We start from the raw sequence: 19,583 nt of genomic DNA on the forward strand, positions 1-19,583 counted from the left end.
CCGTGGCCTTGTCAGACGTCTTCTTTCCGACTCCACTTTCTCAAGGAGTTTACGTTAAGTCGTTTGTGTTTGGTGATGCCCGAGCTGACACACATTTTTATCATACATTGACGTGACTGTCATTTTCCTAGTGGTCCTGAGACACTCTCTCGGTAAGACTTCTCTCTCTCCATACGTCAGATGCACAAAGACAGATACAAGCAGGGCGCAGCCATCTTTCATCTTTGCAAACGCTGGAAACTTTATAGCCCTCCTCGGCCACCGTATCATACGGGGGTGGGTGGGCATTGAGGCCACCAGAGAGGGTCGTTCTGCAAGTATTGGTAACCTGCCGTTTTATTCTGTAAAACCAGTCTATATGACCTGCTCTTCGACTGCACAGGAGTGGCGGAGCTTACTGGAGTGGCAGAGTGGCCAGAGTGCTCTTTTGTTATGCGAGTGCAATTCCGTGCAAAGGTATTTGAGATGATGCTCTTTTGTTGGGAGTTCTGAGGAATCCGTAATGAGGTACCTTTGGCATTAGTCCTTATGCATGTAGGGACTGTAGTTTAAGGTCTCTGGAGACCAAGCACTGAATGCTGAGCTCAATTTTGGCATCTAGGCTTCTCCCTATGTAGGATCTAGAGATTGAGAGCTGGTGAATGTCGGCCAAGGTGATACAGGGTTCGGGCTTTGTCTTCTGTTTAAGCTTCAAAGGAACTGTTTTGAAGGTTGTACAGCTGTGTCTGGTGCAGGCTTTGGAATCCATTTCTGTGGAGCTGGGGTCTGGTGCTGGAGTGCATGTGGGTGGCAACTGTGGAGTATCAAGTCTTGGAATTAGCCCTATAAACCAAATTGGCATAGAGCTCCCTGAGTGCTGGGATTAAAGGCTTCCCCCCACCACATCTTGTTCCTTTGTTTTCTGAAACAAAGATACAAGTAATCTCTGTGCTGGTACATTCTGTTGCTTAGTAACCTTTGTCATGTTTTAGAATACTTCAATTAAACTTGTGTTATATCACCAGCAGTCATAGTTTAGATGAGTTTTGTAAAAATAATTTCCTTTCCCAGTTTATTTCATGAAATAAGTGCAATTTTTTTTTAATGTTTGAACTGGTGACATGAGTGAATTTATACTCCCTGTATTGTATGCACATGGAGAGACCTAGAATGTGTATTTAGAGATAAGTGTTTATAAACATTTTACCATGTATTTACCTACCTCAGCAGTAGTTTTGCTTTTCAGCTTCAGCGTAAAACATTTACTTTTATCCTGATGCGTTATTTTCCAATCCCAGTGGATAGCACACTATGGCCACTATTTCACTTTGAGCAGTTCTTAGAAATGAACTTTTAAGTTATTAAGGAAACCCCTCCCTCCCTCCCTCCCTCCCTTCCTTCCTTCCTTCCTTCCTTCCTTCCTTCCTTCCTTCCTTCCTTCCTTTTCTTTTTGTTTTGTTTTTGTGAGATTTTGTGTAGTTTTGGTGCCTGTCTTGGATCTCGCTCTGTAGACCAGGCTGGCCTCGAACTCAAAGAGATCTGCCTGTTTCTGCCTCCCAAGTGCTGGGATTAAAGCTGTGTGCCACTCGGCCAGCAGGGAAACCTGTTTCTTAAAATAGCATCCTTTATTCTTTAAAAGTTACATACTGTTATACAATAGATACTGACCATCCACTGCTCCCCTCTTCAAATTCCCCTCTTGTCCCCTATCTCATATACTTCTATTGCTGGATAACTGTATTGGCTTTTTTCAATAGAATGTTAATTAATTCCCAAGAAATGTTCTACTCTTTTATAAAGTTAAATGATCTTTAAAATGTGTATATGTGCCCAGGACCACTTGCAAAGGTCAGAGGGCATTTTTTGTGATTCGTTCTCTGCTTCCAATATGTGTGTCTTGGAGACTGAACTTACGTCATCAAGCTTGGTGGCAAGTGGCCTTATCCCACTGATCTAACTACCCCCAAGTCTTTTATTCTTTGACTGACTCTCTACCTGTATATACTGTATGGTGGTTAGGTATGCAACTTTCTCTTTCTTCGCTCCTCCTCACTGTGCCTCACTTCTCTGCCTCTCTCCCTTCCTTCTTTCTCTCCCATGTTCCCTTACCTGAGATAGATTTTTTTTCAACATATAGTCTAAACTGGCCTCAAACTTGTGATCCTCCTGCCTCTCAGCCTCCCGCTACTCAGTTTATGGATATGAAGTAAAATACTGGTATATATATAGTTGTTTTTGAACTACAATAGTAGAGTTGACCATCTGCCCCAGAAACCATGAACCTTTTTGAACACACACACACACACACACACACACACACACACACACACATATTTTAATCATTTATCAACATATGAAATTCTCAAAAAATGTTAATGTTATTGCTTATACCAGAGATTACTAATAATAGATAAATTTGCCCTTGTTATGATGATTTGTATTTTTATACTCTTCTGTCACTATGTAGATGCCTTAGTACATTCTTTATGTGTATAGATGTTTTGCTTACATATATGTTTGTGTACCTCAGTGCTTGATGCCTGTGCAGGCCAGAAGAGGGTGTCAGATGCCCTGTAACTGGAATTACAGATGGTTGTTGTTAGCTGCCATGTGGGTGCTGGGAACTGAACACATGTCTTCTTAAACACCTAGCCATCCCTCCAGCTCCATTAGTATACTATTTCATGCACCATCCTCCTCCATTAATATGTTATTACTGTATATTTTACTCTTTGCATAATAAAACCTCTGAGATATCGTAACTTAAGTGTCACAGTGAGCTTCAAATTGACTTATTTGGGAAGATGGAACCTCTGTTGGAAAATCATCTCCACTGAATGGACCTGTGGTCATGTCTGTGGGACATTTTCTAAAGTGCTAGTTGATGTAGAAGGGCTGAGCTAACTGTGGGTATGCCATCCTGGGCAGGTGGGCCTGGGCTATATAAATGTAAGAATGGTAGCTGAGCAAGCCAGTAAGCAGCATTCCTCAGGTTTCTGATCCAAGCTCCTGCCAAGAGTTCTTACCCTGGCTTCCCTTGATAATGGGCTATATAGAAGGTAAACTGAACCCTTTCCTTTCCCAAGTTGTTTTTGGTCAATGTTTTATCATATAACAGAGAAGCAAAGTACAGTGTGGTGGTATTTGTGTTCCCCAAAGTATTGTCCACACTAGTAAACTTATCTGGGGTCAGAGAATAGGACAGCCACAGTGTTAAACATAGAGGTTAGGCAGTGGTAGCACACGCCTTTAATTCTAGCATTCCAGAGTCAGAAATCCCTCTGGATCTCTGTGAGTTCAAGGCCACATTGGAAACAGCCAGGCATGGTGACACATGCCTTTAATCACAAAAAGTGAGCCTTTAATCCCAGGGAGTGATGGCAGAAAGCAGAAAGATATATAAGGCGTGAGGACCAGGAACTAGAAGCATTTGGCTGGTTAAGCTTTCAGGCTTTTGAGCAGCAGTTCAGCTGAGAGTCATTCTGGATGAGGATTCAGGCAGCCAGTCTGAGGAAACAGGATCAGCTGAGGAACTGGCAAGGTGAGGTGGCTGTGGCTTGTTCTGCTTCTCTGATTTTCCAGCATTCACCCCAATAACTGGCCTCAGGTTTGATTTTATTAATAAGTACCTTTAAGATTCATGCTACAGTACAGTGCCCAATTATGACTATTTTTGATTTAACTTCTTGCCAATTTTGTTCTTTTTTATTTCTTTCTTCTCTGCTTACATCTGAGGCCCTTTCCCGTTGCTAAAGGAAAACATTTTCTTAGAGGTTTATTGATAAAGAATTCTCTCTGGTTCTCCCCCCAGCCACCCACACATGTCTTTATTGAGTTAGATTCCTTAAAGTTATTTTTACAGCATGTTATTTATAAATTTTATATATATATATACATATATATATGCTTTACAGTTTATCAGTATGTAGATGGTAATGAGAAACTAAATATGATGGTATTTCTTTGCTCCTTATGATCTAAAATTACTCATGAGTCTTAGAATGTAAAAATAGAATAAGCAAACTTTTAAATGGGTTGTGTATATGTGTTCCTGTTCATGTGTGTTCATTCTCATGTGCTGCTTGAGACAGGGACTCTTCGTTGTCCTGCTGATTGAACGGGTTAGCTGGACTACAGGCTTCTTCCCTGATTTTCCTCTTTTCTTTTCCCCTCCCTTCTTGCTATAGGAGCGCTGTGACTACAGACACTCACTACATGAGTTTATGGGATTCAAACGTGAGTCCCATGCTGGCAGGACAAGCAGTTTTCCCCTTGAGCTATCTCCCCAGATTCTAGGAAGACTTGAAGAAGTAAAATAATAAACTCTTTAAAGAATGTACATTTGGTATATTCTCTTTCTCAAAATTGATAAGCCTAAGCATCACCCTTCAACTGGGGAAGCATGTACTGTTTCTTTCTCGTATCCATTTTCATACATGAGTGTCTATCATATATTATAGTCTCACTACTGACATTTTAGAGGAGGAAGGAACTTGTTCAGGATTGATGGTTTATTAAGCCATATGTCAGAACCTTTGGAGCACTAAGTAGATTTTTAATGCTTAATTTAAGGTAAATGTGTAGCAACATGATATCATCCAGACATGATGAGAATGTTCTGCTCAAGGTAATTTGTTCTATATCCCACAGGTGCCATATGACCAGGAACAAGAGAAATCAAGTGAAGCAAAGACGAGGAGATTCTTCGGATACACTTGGCTAGTTTATGCTGATCCAGAAGCGACAAAGGCACAGCTCTCCAGTCAATGGCTAACTTCTAAAGTCAAAAGAAAATGATGCAGGCCCAGGTGACTTGAGGCTTATCTTATTCTTTTCTTTATTCTTCACAAGATTTGTAGAGGCATATCAAAATCCATTTAGGAAAACATAAAAATACAAATTGTAAGTAGTCCTATCTAGAGAAATCTGAGCTAAGTAGGATCAGGGATATAATGTTCATAGGAATCCAGACTATGAGGTTCATGTTGGATGTGATATGGGTTGCATTACTTTTCCTGAAGAATATAGACAATTATCAGTTCATCCAAGATAGGTACCAGTGACTAACCAAAGATAACATTCCATTCAGTCCTATGGGATGAACCAATGAGCTTGTCAGGCTTATGTATGGGAACGTGTATAAGGGGTTATTTGTGAGCATTGTGGGTGACCTAAAAGCACATAAAAGCCCCACCCAAAGCATGGGTAACAACCTCTCACAAGCTACACATATGGAGACCCCCCGCCACTTCTGTTAACCATTCACTCTCTTGTGAGGCTCTCCTGCATATCACCAATCCTGCTCCAATTTTGTGATAGTAACAATCACAGGTAATGCTCAGAGAAGAACATTCTACAACAATCTCTAACTCTTCAGGTCTCCGGGTTCCACTAGTTGTCAGTTTAAATCTGATGTCTGTGACAGCCATGAAAAAGAATCATGAGTAGTTACATGACCCGTGACAGAGCGGCTACCTCCTCAAGAGCTGTTAATATTTCGTGGCACCTGGTTTTGAGGCTCACGTAGGTCTTTCATGGCTCTTTGGGTAAGTGCTTTGGGTGTTTATGATGTCAGTCTTCTCATGAAGGCAAAGACAATTTTCCTATAGTTATTTCTTTATTATGACTTGTTTAATTTTGTACATATACACATATGTTTATGATTATGTACATGTGTCATGTACTTTTAAGAATAAGTTTTGCTTAATCATGTAGTACTGTTTGCTTTATGCCTTTAGTTCCTTTTGTTGTAATATATTAGTGATGGAGTATGCACTGTCCTGTGTTGCTACTATTGGCACAGAAGATCATGGTACACTTTAAAAATCCGTATCATTCAGCAGCTAAGTTGTGGTATATACCTGTATTCCCAATACTCTAGAGACTGAGTTGTAAGGATTGGGAGTTCAAAGCCAGCCTGGGCTACATAATGAGATCACCAAACCAAACCAACCAACAACAACAATAGAAAGTAACCATCAAAAATAAAACAAAAGAGTGTCTGAATTGTTTGGGATTCACTGAAAAACCCTAGCACTATAAAAATCAAACCAAACCAAACCAAAAGTAAGCACTCCAAAAAATCTTCATTATTCATCGACTTAGAAGCACCATACACTTTGGTATTGGCAAATAGGTGTTCACATGTGTACATGTACACACATAGAGCAGATGTTCCTACATTGGTAAGAGATGTCATGGCAGTTATTACAGAAACTTTTATGAAGTTTCAACTTTGTTGAATAAGTGTCCATATCATTTGAGAATACATTATTAAGATTCTTCTTCTCTATTTAGAGAACAACCACGTATCTTCCTTTAAATTCTTCCCACATCACCGAAGGAATATCCCTTCATTAAGAGGGTGGTGTTGTTACAGGAATCCCTGACCTTGGACGATGTGGCCGTGGTATTCTCCTGGGAGGAATGGCAGCTTCTGAGCCATGCTCAGAAGGACCTGTACTGGGATGTGATGCTGGAGACCTGCAAGAGCCTGGTGTCAATGGGTGAGGATGGCTATCCTGTGGTATTTGGAGGATACCCAGTCAATAGCTTTTCCTATTCTCAACTTTTAAACTCTCAAGTTGTAGATTTTCAGATCTTTTTATACCCATGACGGAGGACACACTCTACTCTTGTGCAAGAGAAGTCTGAAGTTATGGTTGGGAATTCTGTTTAATCTCTAAAACATAACATGTATTTTTGACATACCCAAGCTGTGTTATTTCTTTTTCTCTTTCAGTGATTAAAAACAACATACAGGAGAAAGTTTATTTTGGCTTTCAATTCCAGAGAGTTGCAGTCCATTTTAGTGAGGAAAGCATGGCAGCAGGCAGTGAAGGGATTAGATAGGATTTGGAAGATACCTGGTCACCTTACTCACCTTACATCCACACTCAGGATGAAAAGGCCACACAGGAAGTGGTGACAGATTATAAAGCCTCAATGATACCCTCCAGTGGCCCACTTTCTTCACTGAAGTTCTACCTCCTACAAGTTTTATCCACCCTTCCCACACACTACAATCAGCCCAGGATCCAGTATTCAAATCATGAGACAATGTAGGGTATTTCAGATTCGAACCACAATACAAACCCATTTTGATTCATCATAGTCTTCTGTCATTTTCCATGAACAGGGTATCTAGCCAGAAAATCAGATGTGTGCTCCCAATTAGACCCAGGAGTACCATGGACAATAGAAGATGAAATCCACAATCTAATCTGTCCAGGTGAGTGAGAGCCAGCAGAATCATTTTCTGCATACACTGTGGGGCAATAACTATGTGTGATCTGAAGACACAGAACCAGCCTCTGTGCTGGTCTGAGGACACAGAACATAGATATCCCAAACATAGTCACTGTTGGGGAAAATACTGCCGGGGGAACTATGTCACTGGGGTCAGGCTTTGAGAGCTTAAAGCTTCTGTTTGAGGATGTGAACTCTTAGTGTCCTGCTCTGGCCATTATGCTTATTGCTTGCTACCATGCTTTCCTGTTATCATGGATTCCTATGCCTCTCAACCTTAATCCCAAATAAACTTTCTTCTTATAAGTCGTTTCAGGCCGTGGTATTTTACCACCACAACAGAAAAGCAACCACTGTACCCATGGAACCATCTTGCCAGCTCCTTTTAAGCTGAGAATCTATGCTTTTCCTCCTCCTCCCCCTCTCCCCCCCATTTCTATCAACTCTTAAGAATCTCCTCCATTTTCTCTTCGTTCTCCCAGTTAGCCTCTTCCTGTTCTCTGGAAAACACTTCCTAGTTGACATCTTCCTTAAAATCCAATTTATACTTTTCTTCTGTGTATTTTATTCATTATTTGGGCAGCTGTCTCATAACTTCTAATTTTGTACATAAAGAATGAGAATCATCTTTTCACCAAGGAAAATACTTTTGATTAGCCTTGTTTTATGTATGTCTTTTGACATGAGGAGATCTCACTATGTAGCCAGGCTGGTCTTGAACTCATGGACTTAGGGAATCTTCCCACCTCAGCCTCAAGAGTAATTGGAACTACTTAACGTGCCACCTAGTAATGATCCAAATGAGGTAGTTGTGGACAACCATGCTGATTAAGCCAGTTAACAGTTTTAAGTCCTTTTCGTGGATGGCCAGAACAAGAGCTGGCTTGAGTCTCTAAAAAGTCTCTTCGTGCCCACATTCAGGGAGACGGAGGTTTTAAAGGCAGAAACCACAAAGATACATCAAAGTTAGATGAGGGTCATAGTAATCTTGAAATGTTCGTTCCTGGCAGAGCATAGTAGTTATTTTAGATATAACTTGTCAGTTATTTTGGCTAATACACCAGGACCAGGGTCAAAGCAATGTAGATTTCAAATGTGTTGCAAAGGTAAGTGACTGTTGTGGGGAGGGTCTAGAAGGCTGAGAGCTATCTAAGCCAACACAAAATGGAGTCAGAGCAGGGTGACATTACCTTAGGTATTTCCCACACCTGCTTTGAGTATCCCTGTTTAAATTTATGTTCTAGTACTATACATCTTAAAACTTATCTGCTCTGAAATTACCTTGAATATGCCTTATATACTGAGCTTTCTTCATCTCTTTTTGTTTGTTTGTCTGATTGTTTGTTTGTTTGTTTGTTTGACAAGGTCCCTGTGTAACTCAGGCTTGCCTCAAACTCAGTTGCTTTTTTCTTTTCTTTTTTTTTTTTGAGACAAGGTTTCTCTGTGTAGCTTTGCGCCTTTCCTGGAACTCGCTTTGGAGACCAGGCTGGCCTTGAACTCACAGAGCTCCACCTGGCTCTGCCTCCCGAGTGCTGGGATTAAAGGCATGCGCCACCATCGCCCACTGTCAAACTCAGTTTTTTGGAGTCAACAGTGCAGGGATTACAGGAGTGCACCACTGTAATCTGTTCTGAACTCACTTTTTAAAGTTCTCTACATTTTTTCTGTTAATTAGGGAAGATTGATGATCTCTTGCATTTCCAGTATAAAGCAGGTCAGAAGTTACACTTCTGCCAAAATTTACTTTCTTCATAATTTTGCTAATTTTCAACATTTTTATGGTTTGTCTTAGATGTTGCTTCTCTCCTCACTTCATTAAAAGTTTCTTTCTTTCTTTTTTTGCAAATCAATTTTCTTTTCACGACGTTCTTTAGGTACAGTCCATATGACATATGAGTCACTCATTTAACACATACAGTTCATTTGACTGTTTCTAGTATGATAACCTACTTGTATAATTATCACTAAATTGTACATAATTGTGAAACATTTTCAGTGCACAAAAAATACATATTTTCAACGAGCTTTTTTTTTTTTAACTGGTTTTTATTTTCTGTGTATGAGTGTTTTGCCTACATGTATATATGTGCACCATGTAATTGTCTGGCGCCTGCAAGACATGGAAGAAGATATGAGATCCCTTGGGAATGAATTTACAGGTGGTGGTTAGCTGCCATGTGCGTTCTGAGACCTGAAACCAGGTCCTCTATAAATGGTACAAGTGTTCTTAAGCATGGAGCAACCTTTTCAGTCCCCCACCCCCTTTTTTTCCTTTTGATTCTATGATTAATGGAAGTTTCTTTAGTTGCAGTTTCAGGTGATTCAGTGTTTTCCAATTGTATTCTGGTGGCACCTTTCCCAGGTCATTGTTTCCCTGTCATGAGATTGTTGGCTTTTTATCAACGATATCTGTAGTATGGCACTATCTTTTTCATGAAAGTCTTGTTTTTTTCTCACATACACAGGTTACTGTGTTCCATAAGCATTGTTGCCTCAATATATTGCCTTAAAACTTGTCATATAATGATATATTTAAACAACATAATGCACAAAAGAAAGGTTGCATATTCAAGGCCTGTTTTTATTCCAAGTAAATTTGGAAAGAGATGGGGAGTTTTCAGTAGAGGAATGGTATATCACTACTTTGAACATGAATTTTTCCTTTTTCTTTAGCCTTATATTTTTAATTAAAATTGGTTTATTATGGTACATGTGCATTTGTGCCTGCGTAGACACAAATGACATAATAAGATAATTTTCTGAAGAAAATAGACATTAGTGAGGAGGAGAAGGAAGCTCTTTTATTCATGGTTACAATTTATGGCCATAAATTGGTGCAAATCAAAATCATTAGGAATAAAACTAATGTCTACCCACGTTGTCCTGTCAGTCACAGAGCACTTGCTTAGGATGTATAAGGTCCTGTCTGGGCTGAGTCCTCAATACAGTACTGTAAGGAATAGTGGCAACAATGACAAAAATCAAATTGAAATAACCTCAGTATGGGATGGTGCATATTAAATATTTAAGAGAATTTTGGTAAAAGCTCTCAGTTATTTTTTTATTAACCTAGTTGCACAAATAATGCAGAATAAGGCCAGTAGCAGTCTTTCCATTTGCTTTGAGAAAAAGTCTTACTGTATGGCGCTCATTGGCGTGGGACTTGTTTGGTAGTTCAGAACAGCCTAAAACTCACAGGGATGAACCTGCTTCTGCCTCCCAGGTGCTGAGGTGTACAACACTATGCCCCTCAACCTGCAATAATTTTTGACAATGCATCTGGAGTGTTGCCAGCATGGGAAGCTCTCCAAAACAGGATGTCTCTAATCCTCCCGCAGTGGTTTGAAGGAGAATTGTCACCATAGGCACATGAATTTGGTGGCAATGCGTGGGAAGGTTATGGAACCTTCAGGTGGTCAAACCTTGTTGGAAAATCTATGTCAGTGGGTTCAGGCCTTGAAGGTTTATAGCCTTGCTCCACTTTACTCTCTCTGCTTATGGTATGACATTGAGATGTCATTTCTTATCGTACTCCTGCAATACCTTCCTGCCTTGGCTTTTGGAACTGTAGGGAAAATTAAATATTTTTTTATGAGTTGGTTTTGGTGATGGTATTTTATCACAGCCACAGAAAAATAACTGATACACCCCTCATAGTAAAAGTGTCACATTGTAGAACAAACCTTCTGGCATATACACAGCTCTACTGCAAATAAAGATTTTGTATATCCAAAGGCCTTTGATGGAGAAAGACATATCAAGCAAATAACTAGAGATTCTTGAATTTATCTTCCAGTATCCAGTCAAAAGTAACTGTTTATTTGGAATGTGTAGGAATAGAATAACCAAGATGAATAACCAGTGAGTCAGTACTTGATTGTGTACCTTGGACCTTCTTATAATAATGTAGGAGAGATTGATCCATGTCAGCTATTAGTTTCAGATTTGACTATAGAATTTTTCATCTCAATTTGAGACTGAGGGGTCAATAGTGAAAGCACTTGTTTAGCATTTTCATGTCACTGGGGACCATCATTATCACTTCCCAAAACCCCAACCCACAGAAACACACACACACACACACACACACACACACACACACACACTCACAATTTAGATCTGTACTTTCTTTTTCTTTGTCATGAAAACATTTAAATTCTTTGCAGCCTCACATTTTTTACTTGTCATGCTAAGTTGTTTCATCTGCCTGGGTCTCCAGGTATGCACCTGATCACAGTAGCACTTTGTGGTGATATTTGTTTGTGCTGAAATGTGGTGATATTTGATTTGTGCTTTGATAGATAAAGCTTGCCTGGAGATCAAGTGGAAAAGGCCAGCCATTTTAAGTAAACAAAGTCAGGCAGCACACGCCCTTAATCTGATCACTTAGCAGGCAAGGTCTCTGTGTGTTCAAGACCATACTAGGGAACAGAGCCAAGTGTGGTGACATATGCTTTTAATCCCAGTACCAATCATAGAGACCTGGAGGTCTGTATAGACAGGCAGTGACAAGGAAGTGAGGTAGCTGGGCTAAGAGCCAATGAGAGGGCAGAAAAGCAAGGCATAAAAAGGCTTGGGTAGACAGGAAGCACTCCCATTTGGAAGCTGCAGAGTTGGTGAGGTAAGGTTGGCTGGTGGCTCTCCCTATTTCCACGATCTTTCTAAGGCTTTCACCGCTATATTTGGCTCCGTGTTTTTTTTTTTTAATTATTTTTATTTAATAAGACCATTTAGAAATCCGTCTACAGCACTTGGTTCATTTCAGTTGGAATAACATATTCTAAATGCAGCGTGTTGGAATGACATAGGTCTTGTGCCTATGCTGCCACCTTTCCCCTTTTCTGTTTGTTTCTGAACGTAATCTTATGTAGTACTTTGTTTCCTTTCTTTCTTTCTTTTTTTTTTTTTGTCTATGGGGAGACTAGGATCTGGGATCATTCATTTTGTAGCAGGTATCTCACCACTGAAGCACATTTCTAGTCCCTGAGTTTTATTATCTGAAGTCCTGTGAAGTTCTGAGATTTCCTGCCTCACATATCATAATTGTGTTTGACTATCTGTCTATTTTTAAAAAATTTAAAAAATAGCTGAATCTATATATGTTGTTTTTAAAAAGTATATCAATTCTTTTATCTTTCTATATATTTAAATGATTCTTTTACCAATGTGCAAGAGCTAAATACACACACACACACACACACACACACACACACACAAACACAGTCAAACACAGTTTCTTTTATTAATAGAAAGTTGTCATTAAAAAGCCACTTATTGAGATTTCTTTTTTTTTTTAATTTGTGTGTGTGTGTGTGTGTGTGTGTGTGTGTGTATGTGGGTATATGCTCATGAGTGCAGGTCCTCAAATAGGCCAGAAAATAGTATCTGTTCCCCTGAAGCTGCAGTTAAAGATGGTTGTGAGCCTCTTGACCTGGGTGCTTGGGACTGAACTCAGATTCTCTGGAAGAGCTATATGTGTTTTCAAACCTCTAAACCATCTCTCCAGCTTACCAAAGCATTTCTTAAACAGTCTTGTTTTAAAGGAAGATGGTGAAATTATATGCTACTCTCTTCTTTCCTAGAAATCAGAGAAGTTGGTGATCCTCTGCAACATCACTTGAAAGATAGAACCATTCACAAAAGCATTGAACAGTGCTACAAACATAGAAATTTCAGAAATATTTTTAATCAGAGCAAAGATCATTCACCATTAAAGCAAAACTGCAGTGGGTTTGACTTCTGTGAAAAATCTTTGAACTCAAATTTAAGTTTTGAAAACCAGAGCAGAAACTGTGATGTAAAGAACTCTGCTGAGCTAAGTGGAAATGACCAATCCCTTAATGTACATCAGAAAAATCTTACAGGAGAGAAGCATTATATATGTACTGAATGCGAAAAGGCTTTCTCTAGAAAATATCTACTCATTTATCATCAACGAACTCACACAGGAGAGAAACCCCATGGATGTGATGTATGTGGGAAGGCCTTCTCTACAAAGTCCAGTCTCACTGCACATCAGAAAACTCATACCGGAGAGAAACCCTATATATGTAGCGAATGTGGAAAAGGCTTTATTGAGAAGAGGCGTCTTGTTGCTCATCATCGAATTCATACTGGGGAGAAACCCTTTATATGCAGTAAATGTGGGAAAGGCTTCACACTGAAGAACAGTCTTAATACTCATCAGCTGACTCATACAGGAGAGAAATTGCATATATGCAATGAATGTGGCAAAGCCTTCTCTACGAAGTTTAGTCTTGTGGCACATCAGAAAACTCACAGAATAGAGAAACCTTATGTATGCAGTGAATGTGGAAAAGGCTTTATTGAGAAGAGACGTCTTCTTGGACATCATAGAACTCATACTGGTGAGAAACCCTTCATATGCAGTAAGTGTGGGAAAGGCTTCACATTAAAGAATAGTCTTATTACACATCAGCGAATACATTCTGAAGAGAAACCATTTATATGTACTTATTGTCAAAAAAAGTTTATCATGAAGAGTGATCTAATTGCCCATCAGCGAACTCACACTGGGGAGAAACCATACACATGCAATGAGTGTGGAAAAAGCTTTGCCTTGAAAAGCCACCTAGTTGTACATCAGCGAATTCACACAGGAGAAAAACCCTATGTATGCAATGAATGTGGAAAAGGCTTTCCAACAAAGGTACAACTTGTGATACATCAGCAAACTCATACTGGAGATAAACCATATATATGCAGTGAGTGTGGAAAAGGCTTTGCTTTAAAGAACCGCCTCATTGTCCATCAGCGAACTCACACAGGAGAGAAACCTTATGTCTGCAATGAATGTGGAAAAGGATTCCCAACAAAGATACGGCTGATAATACATCAACGGACCCATACAGGAGAAAAACCATATAAATGCAACAAATGTGAAAAGGGCTTTCCTGAGAAGAGTCAACTCAATGTGCATCAACGTACTCACACAGGAGAGAAACCCTATGTATGTAGTGAATGTGGTAAAGGGTTAAGTGAAAAAAAAATGCTCATTGCACATCAGCGAGCTCATAATGGTGAAAAGCCATACATTTGCAATGAATGTGGGAAGGGCTTCACAATGAAAAGTACACTAAGTATACATCAGCAAACTCATATTGGGGAGAAGCCATACAAATGTAATGAATGTGGTAAAGTCTTTGAGAAAAAGACACCGCTCATAGTACATCAGAGATTTCACTCAGGGAAGACTTCCTTTGCATGTTCTGAATGTGGAAAATGCTTCTTGCGCAAAAATGATCTCATTACCCATCAGAGAATTCACACAGGAGAGAAACCGTATGAGTGCAATGAGTGTGGGAAAGCCTTCACTACAAAGTCTTGGCTCAATGTTCATCAAAGAAAACATACAGGAGAGAGGCCTTATGGATGTAGTGATTGTGGGAAAGCCTTTGCCCACTTATCAACCCTTGTTAAGCACAAGAGAATTCATAGTTAGTCAACAATCCTCTTGTTATTTGTCCTTGAGTATTAGTATCTACAAAAAACATGTGTGTAGAATTTATATTGGTGTATTTACAGATAAATGATCTATTTTTTCTGTCAAAGGAATAATACAATGACTGATGTAGATAGTATTGAGGGGCAGTTTCAAAAAATTATATATCTTAAAAAATATATGTTGAAAAATACACATGAATGTGACAGACTAGAAAAGCCTTCAGTAGTAAGAACGGCACTGTCAAATAATCATACATTTGGAACAACTGCCAATTGACAAAAATATAATTTTAAGAAAGTATTAGCTTGTAAATTAATGTCTCCATTGATTTAGAATTCACACTAAAGCAATCCTTTCCTGTAGCAGGGCATATATTGCATCAGTACTTAGGATCACCTCCTTTAGTGGTAAAGCATTTAGCCAGTGTGTAGGAGAAGTCATAAATCAATCCCTAGTAGCTGAAAACAACAAGAAACATCATTTATGAACATATTTAATGTAGATGACATAGGAAAAATATTGGAGATATTAATGAAGGAATGATGCCTTGAGAAAAATGACAAGTAATGTATCTTTAGGCTATAATGGAGCAGAGAGATGGCTTAGTGGTTTAGAGCACTTGCTGTTCTTACAGTGAATCCAAGTTTAGTGCCCCCCTCCCCATCAGGAGGCTCATAACCGCCTGAAACTCAAGATTCAGAAGATCTGATATGCTCTTCTGGCCTCCAGGGGCACACACACACACTCACAAACACACAAAAAAAAATTAAATATATACCTAATGTGCATTTAGGAGCAGGATACCTTGTTTGACTTTTTGATTGCCTTGTCTTTAATTTGGTAAAATTTTAAGTTAACAGTTTCTTCTACCAGAGATGTAAGTTTGAAAATTTGCAGTGTAGTGAGGTCTTTGCATGTATCATTTTACTAACTTGTATATCTTTGTTTCTAATTTATTCCAAAATGCTTAAAATATTTAAAAATGATGTGACATACTGGGACCTATTTACCAGTGTGTGGCTAGCATCAAGTTTAGGCAATCAGAATAAACAATTTTGAAATAAATTCCTTTTCTGAGATAAATTTAGACTCGGAGTTTTATGAAAGTAAGTTCCCAAATTCTCAGAAAGTGAGCATATGTAATCATAGTTCATTTTCAGATATGGGAAAGGGAAATTATTACACAATTTGTAAGTAAATTACTGAAGGACATTAGCATTTCATGTTTTTCACTACAACCAATAAAAATGTTATGAATTTTCTTGATTCAAAGCCTCTGTGCAGGCTCATTGTTTTCAAAGCTAATTATCAAAGAGTGTGTTTAGTGGGCTGTGGTAAGTGTATGCTTAATTTTATGTGAAACTGGCAGCTTTTCCCCCAGTATGTGTTCTATTTCCATTACCCAACAGCAATGCATGAAAATCCCAGTTGATGCAGTCTTGCACTCACTCACTACCATCAGTATACTATGTGTGTGATAGTGCTTGTTTGCTGCCTAACTACTTTCCACAAATTGCTTTACTCCAATCTGTCCATTTCTCAATTGGAATATGTACGTCTTAGTATAGGATTTACAGTGTACTTTGCATATGCTGAATAGACAAGTTGTTGAACAGTGATTTGTAGATATTTTCCCTGCATATGGCTTATTTTTTTCTTGTAAGAAATATGTCAATTATGAAGTCCAACTTACCACTTTTTATTCTCATATTGGTTGTGATTTTTGTGTTATATAAATATTTCTTGTCTGAAGTATAGTATTACTTTCTCCCAGAAAAGATAAAAAGATGTATTTTTCTTTTGAACCATGCCTAGTGGTACAAGCCTTTAATCCCTCCTACTTGAGAGGTTGAGCCAAGAGGATCACAAGTTCTTTCTTAGAAGACACAGTCCACTGCTTCCAGTCCACTGCTTCCATTATTACAGGTTTCAAACTTAGTTGTTGATTATTATTATTATTATTATTATTATTATTATTATTATTATTGAATTCTAAATTATTCACACAGTATACTTTGTTCATATATTTTTCTCCCTCAAGTCCTGCTCTCAACTTCATGATCTCTCTCTCTCTCTCTCTCTCTCTCTCTCTCTCTCTCTCTCTCTCTCTCTCTCTCAAAAAACCCACAAACTCAAACAGAAAGACACCAAAATCAACCATACACATGAAAAAAGACAAAACAAAAACAAAACAAAACAACAAAAATGCTGTGGATAGGGGAGCTTAGTACATGAAAGAGAACTCAATTTCAGGAATGCAAACTTTTAGATCAGAAGGCTGGGAACCCTTATAGCATTTGAGAAGCTTTAAGGATGCAGAGTATCCACAGTGCTGAGATTTTATTCAAGGCAATTGCATCAAAAAACATTATACTATCCATAAACCTTGTTTACCAGAAATTAGAAGGTTTTGCTTAATAGATCATCAGAGAGAACAAAGACAAGAAAGTATGACCAAAAAAAAAAAAAAAAGTGGGAATGTAGCAACCCTTTATGTCTTAAGAAATAACAATCACATCATCTTAAATTGGGAACGTCTTTATTATGGATAATTTCCCTCTATTCTTAGTGTGCCACATGTCACAATGATCTTACATGCAGAATGCATTTTTTTCCTCAGGCAAGGTTCTTAACAAAACCTAAAAAAAGAAAAAGAAAAACAAACAAAAAGCACACACACACACAATATAGAAAGTAGGCTTTTTATTGGCCAAATACTCCTGAGCATGGGGCCTTGCTCTAGAGTGGTTGACATATCCAGTGCCACTCCAATGGAAAAACAAGACAAACAACAACAACAAAACTGAATTCCCCTTTACAAAAAGAGGTTAGGCAGTGGTAGCACATACCTTTAATCCTAGCATTCCAGAGGAAGAGATCCATCCAGATCTCTGAGTTCAAGGCCACACTGGAAACAGCCAGGCATGGTGACACACATCTTTAATCCCAGGAAATGATGGCAGGAAGCAGAAAGTTATATAAGGTGTGAAAACCAGGAACTAGTGTCTTTTAAATTTTAGGCTTTTTAGCAGCAGTTCAGATGAGATCTATTCTGACGAGGACTCAGAGGCTTTCAGTCCGAGGAAACAAGATCAGCTGAGAAGTTGGCAAGGTGAGATTGGATGTGGCTTGTTCTGTTTCTCTGATCTTTCAGAGTTTACCCCAATACCTGGCTCACCTGATTTATTTTATTAATAAGACCTTTCAAGACTTGTGTTACATTTGTTTGTTTGTATTTCCATATGAAGATTAAGACTGCTTTTGAAGGACTGGAGGGATGGCTCATTGATTAAGTGCTGTGGGATGTTCTGTGTGGCAAATGTGTTGCTCTGATTGGTTGGTAAATAAAACACTGATTGGCCAATAGTCAGGCAGGAGGAATTGTGGGCGGGACAAGGAGGAGAATAAAGCTGGGAAGTGGAAGGCTTCATCAGAGAGACACTGCCAGCCACCACGATGACAAACAGCATGTGACGATGCTGGTAAGACACGAGCCACATGGCAAGGTATAGATTTATAGAAATGGATTAATTTAAGCTGTAAGAACAGTTAGCAAGAAGCCTGGTACAGCCATACAGCTTGTAAGCAATATAAGTCTCTGTGTTTACTTGGTCGGATTTGAGCGGCTGTGGGACTGGCGGTTGAGAGAGATTTGTCCTGACTGTGGGCCAGGCAGGAAAACTCTAGCTACAAATGGTGCCCAACGTGTTGGCAAGAGTTTCCACCTAAAACCTGAGAAAAGATTCTAAAATGGAGCTAAAAACAGCTTCCTAACTGTCTCTATCAAATGAGTGGCAGCTGCCTGTTTGAGCTACTGGCGGGTTCCTAGCATGCGTGCTCCACCTGCCGTATGGTGGGAATGAGGCCTCTGCAAGTGGCACATTAAGCTGCGTGGTGGATTTAGCCTTTGCTAGTACAAAACAAAAAAAAGAGGTTTCTGGGCTACACGCTGCTTGGATAAAAGCATAGACCCACGAAAGCTCCCAGAGCTGGCCGTAAACATACCACCATCATGTTGGGAAGCTGACGTGGGCAGAGCCAGCAGCCATAGAGCTGTTTCAGTCTTACAAATGCTGCAGGTTAAAGCAATAGATTCACAATAAGACAGATTCAGATGTAAAAGTTTACAATGTGTGTAAAATATACGTAGGCTTGAAAGAGACAAAAAAAGGTGATATATACAGTTATATAAACAAATACATAGTTTTAAAAAATAAAGTCTTTAAAGAGACAGTAAAATTAATATAAAAAATAAGCCACGTAAAGATGAATATTACACAGAGAATCTGGATTGTGTTGTCTTTGGGATTTTTAACTGCAGAAAAATGTTTGATTGTAAAAGCTGTTAAGTTATGCCAAAATGTATATTTTAAAGGTACCTTGACTTCAAAATTTGGATGTAAGGATCTGTTGCTTTGGAAAGGAGACTCTGTTTTTGTTCCCACAGAAAGCCAGAGGCTATGGATTTGTTCAAGATTAAGATACATCAGGTTTGACCAGCCAAGACCCCCTGAAAGGTCTCTGATGACACCATGGCCCAGATGATCCAACATCCAGAATGGTTTGAAGCCAACTGGCTCAGACAATACAGCCTCATGGACTATTTCATGATCCTAAAATTTTCTTTGTTTCCCCATAAGATACAGCGCCCCCCTCCAGCAGGAAGTAGTAAGAGAAGCTACGCCCAAATTCCCAAATTATATGTAATTTTACTTTAAGGTTAAAACCTTCCTTTTTGAAAAAAAAAGGGGGGGGAAGTGCTGTGGTATGTTCTGTGTGGCAAATGTGTTGCTCTGATTGGTTGGTAAATAAAACACTGATTGGCCAGTAGTCAGGCAAGAGGAATTGTGGGCGGGACAAGGAGGAGAATAAAGCTTCATCAGAGAGACAC

At 39.0% G+C, this 19,583-nt stretch overlaps 1 protein-coding gene across 1 annotated transcript; it reads left to right on the forward strand.

Annotated features, from left to right (window-relative positions):
• Positions 1–286: 286 nt before the first annotated feature.
• On the forward strand, positions 287–16,789 carry Znf615 (zinc finger protein 615). Its single transcript, XM_059244876.1, has 5 exons — positions 287–456; positions 4,630–4,787; positions 6,359–6,485; positions 7,118–7,210; positions 12,810–16,789. Exons 2-5 carry the CDS (start codon positions 4,773–4,775, stop codon positions 14,687–14,689), a joined length of 2,115 nt encoding a protein of 704 aa, XP_059100859.1. The 5' UTR covers positions 287–456; positions 4,630–4,772; the 3' UTR covers positions 14,690–16,789.
• The last annotated feature ends 2,794 nt before the right edge of the window (positions 16,790–19,583 follow it).

Source organism: Peromyscus eremicus, chromosome 1, assembly GCF_949786415.1.
Source record: "Peromyscus eremicus chromosome 1, PerEre_H2_v1, whole genome shotgun sequence".
Lineage (NCBI taxonomy): Eukaryota > Metazoa > Chordata > Mammalia > Rodentia > Cricetidae > Peromyscus > Peromyscus eremicus.

Coding starts and splice junctions, on each gene's coding strand:
- Znf615 (XM_059244876.1), top strand. Junction 6,486..7,117: donor CAAGAGCCTGGTGTCAATGG/GTGAGGATGGCT, acceptor TTCCATGAACAG/GGTATCTAGCCAGAAAATCA. Junction 7,211..12,809: donor CCACAATCTAATCTGTCCAG/GTGAGTGAGAGC, acceptor CTTCTTTCCTAG/AAATCAGAGAAGTTGGTGAT.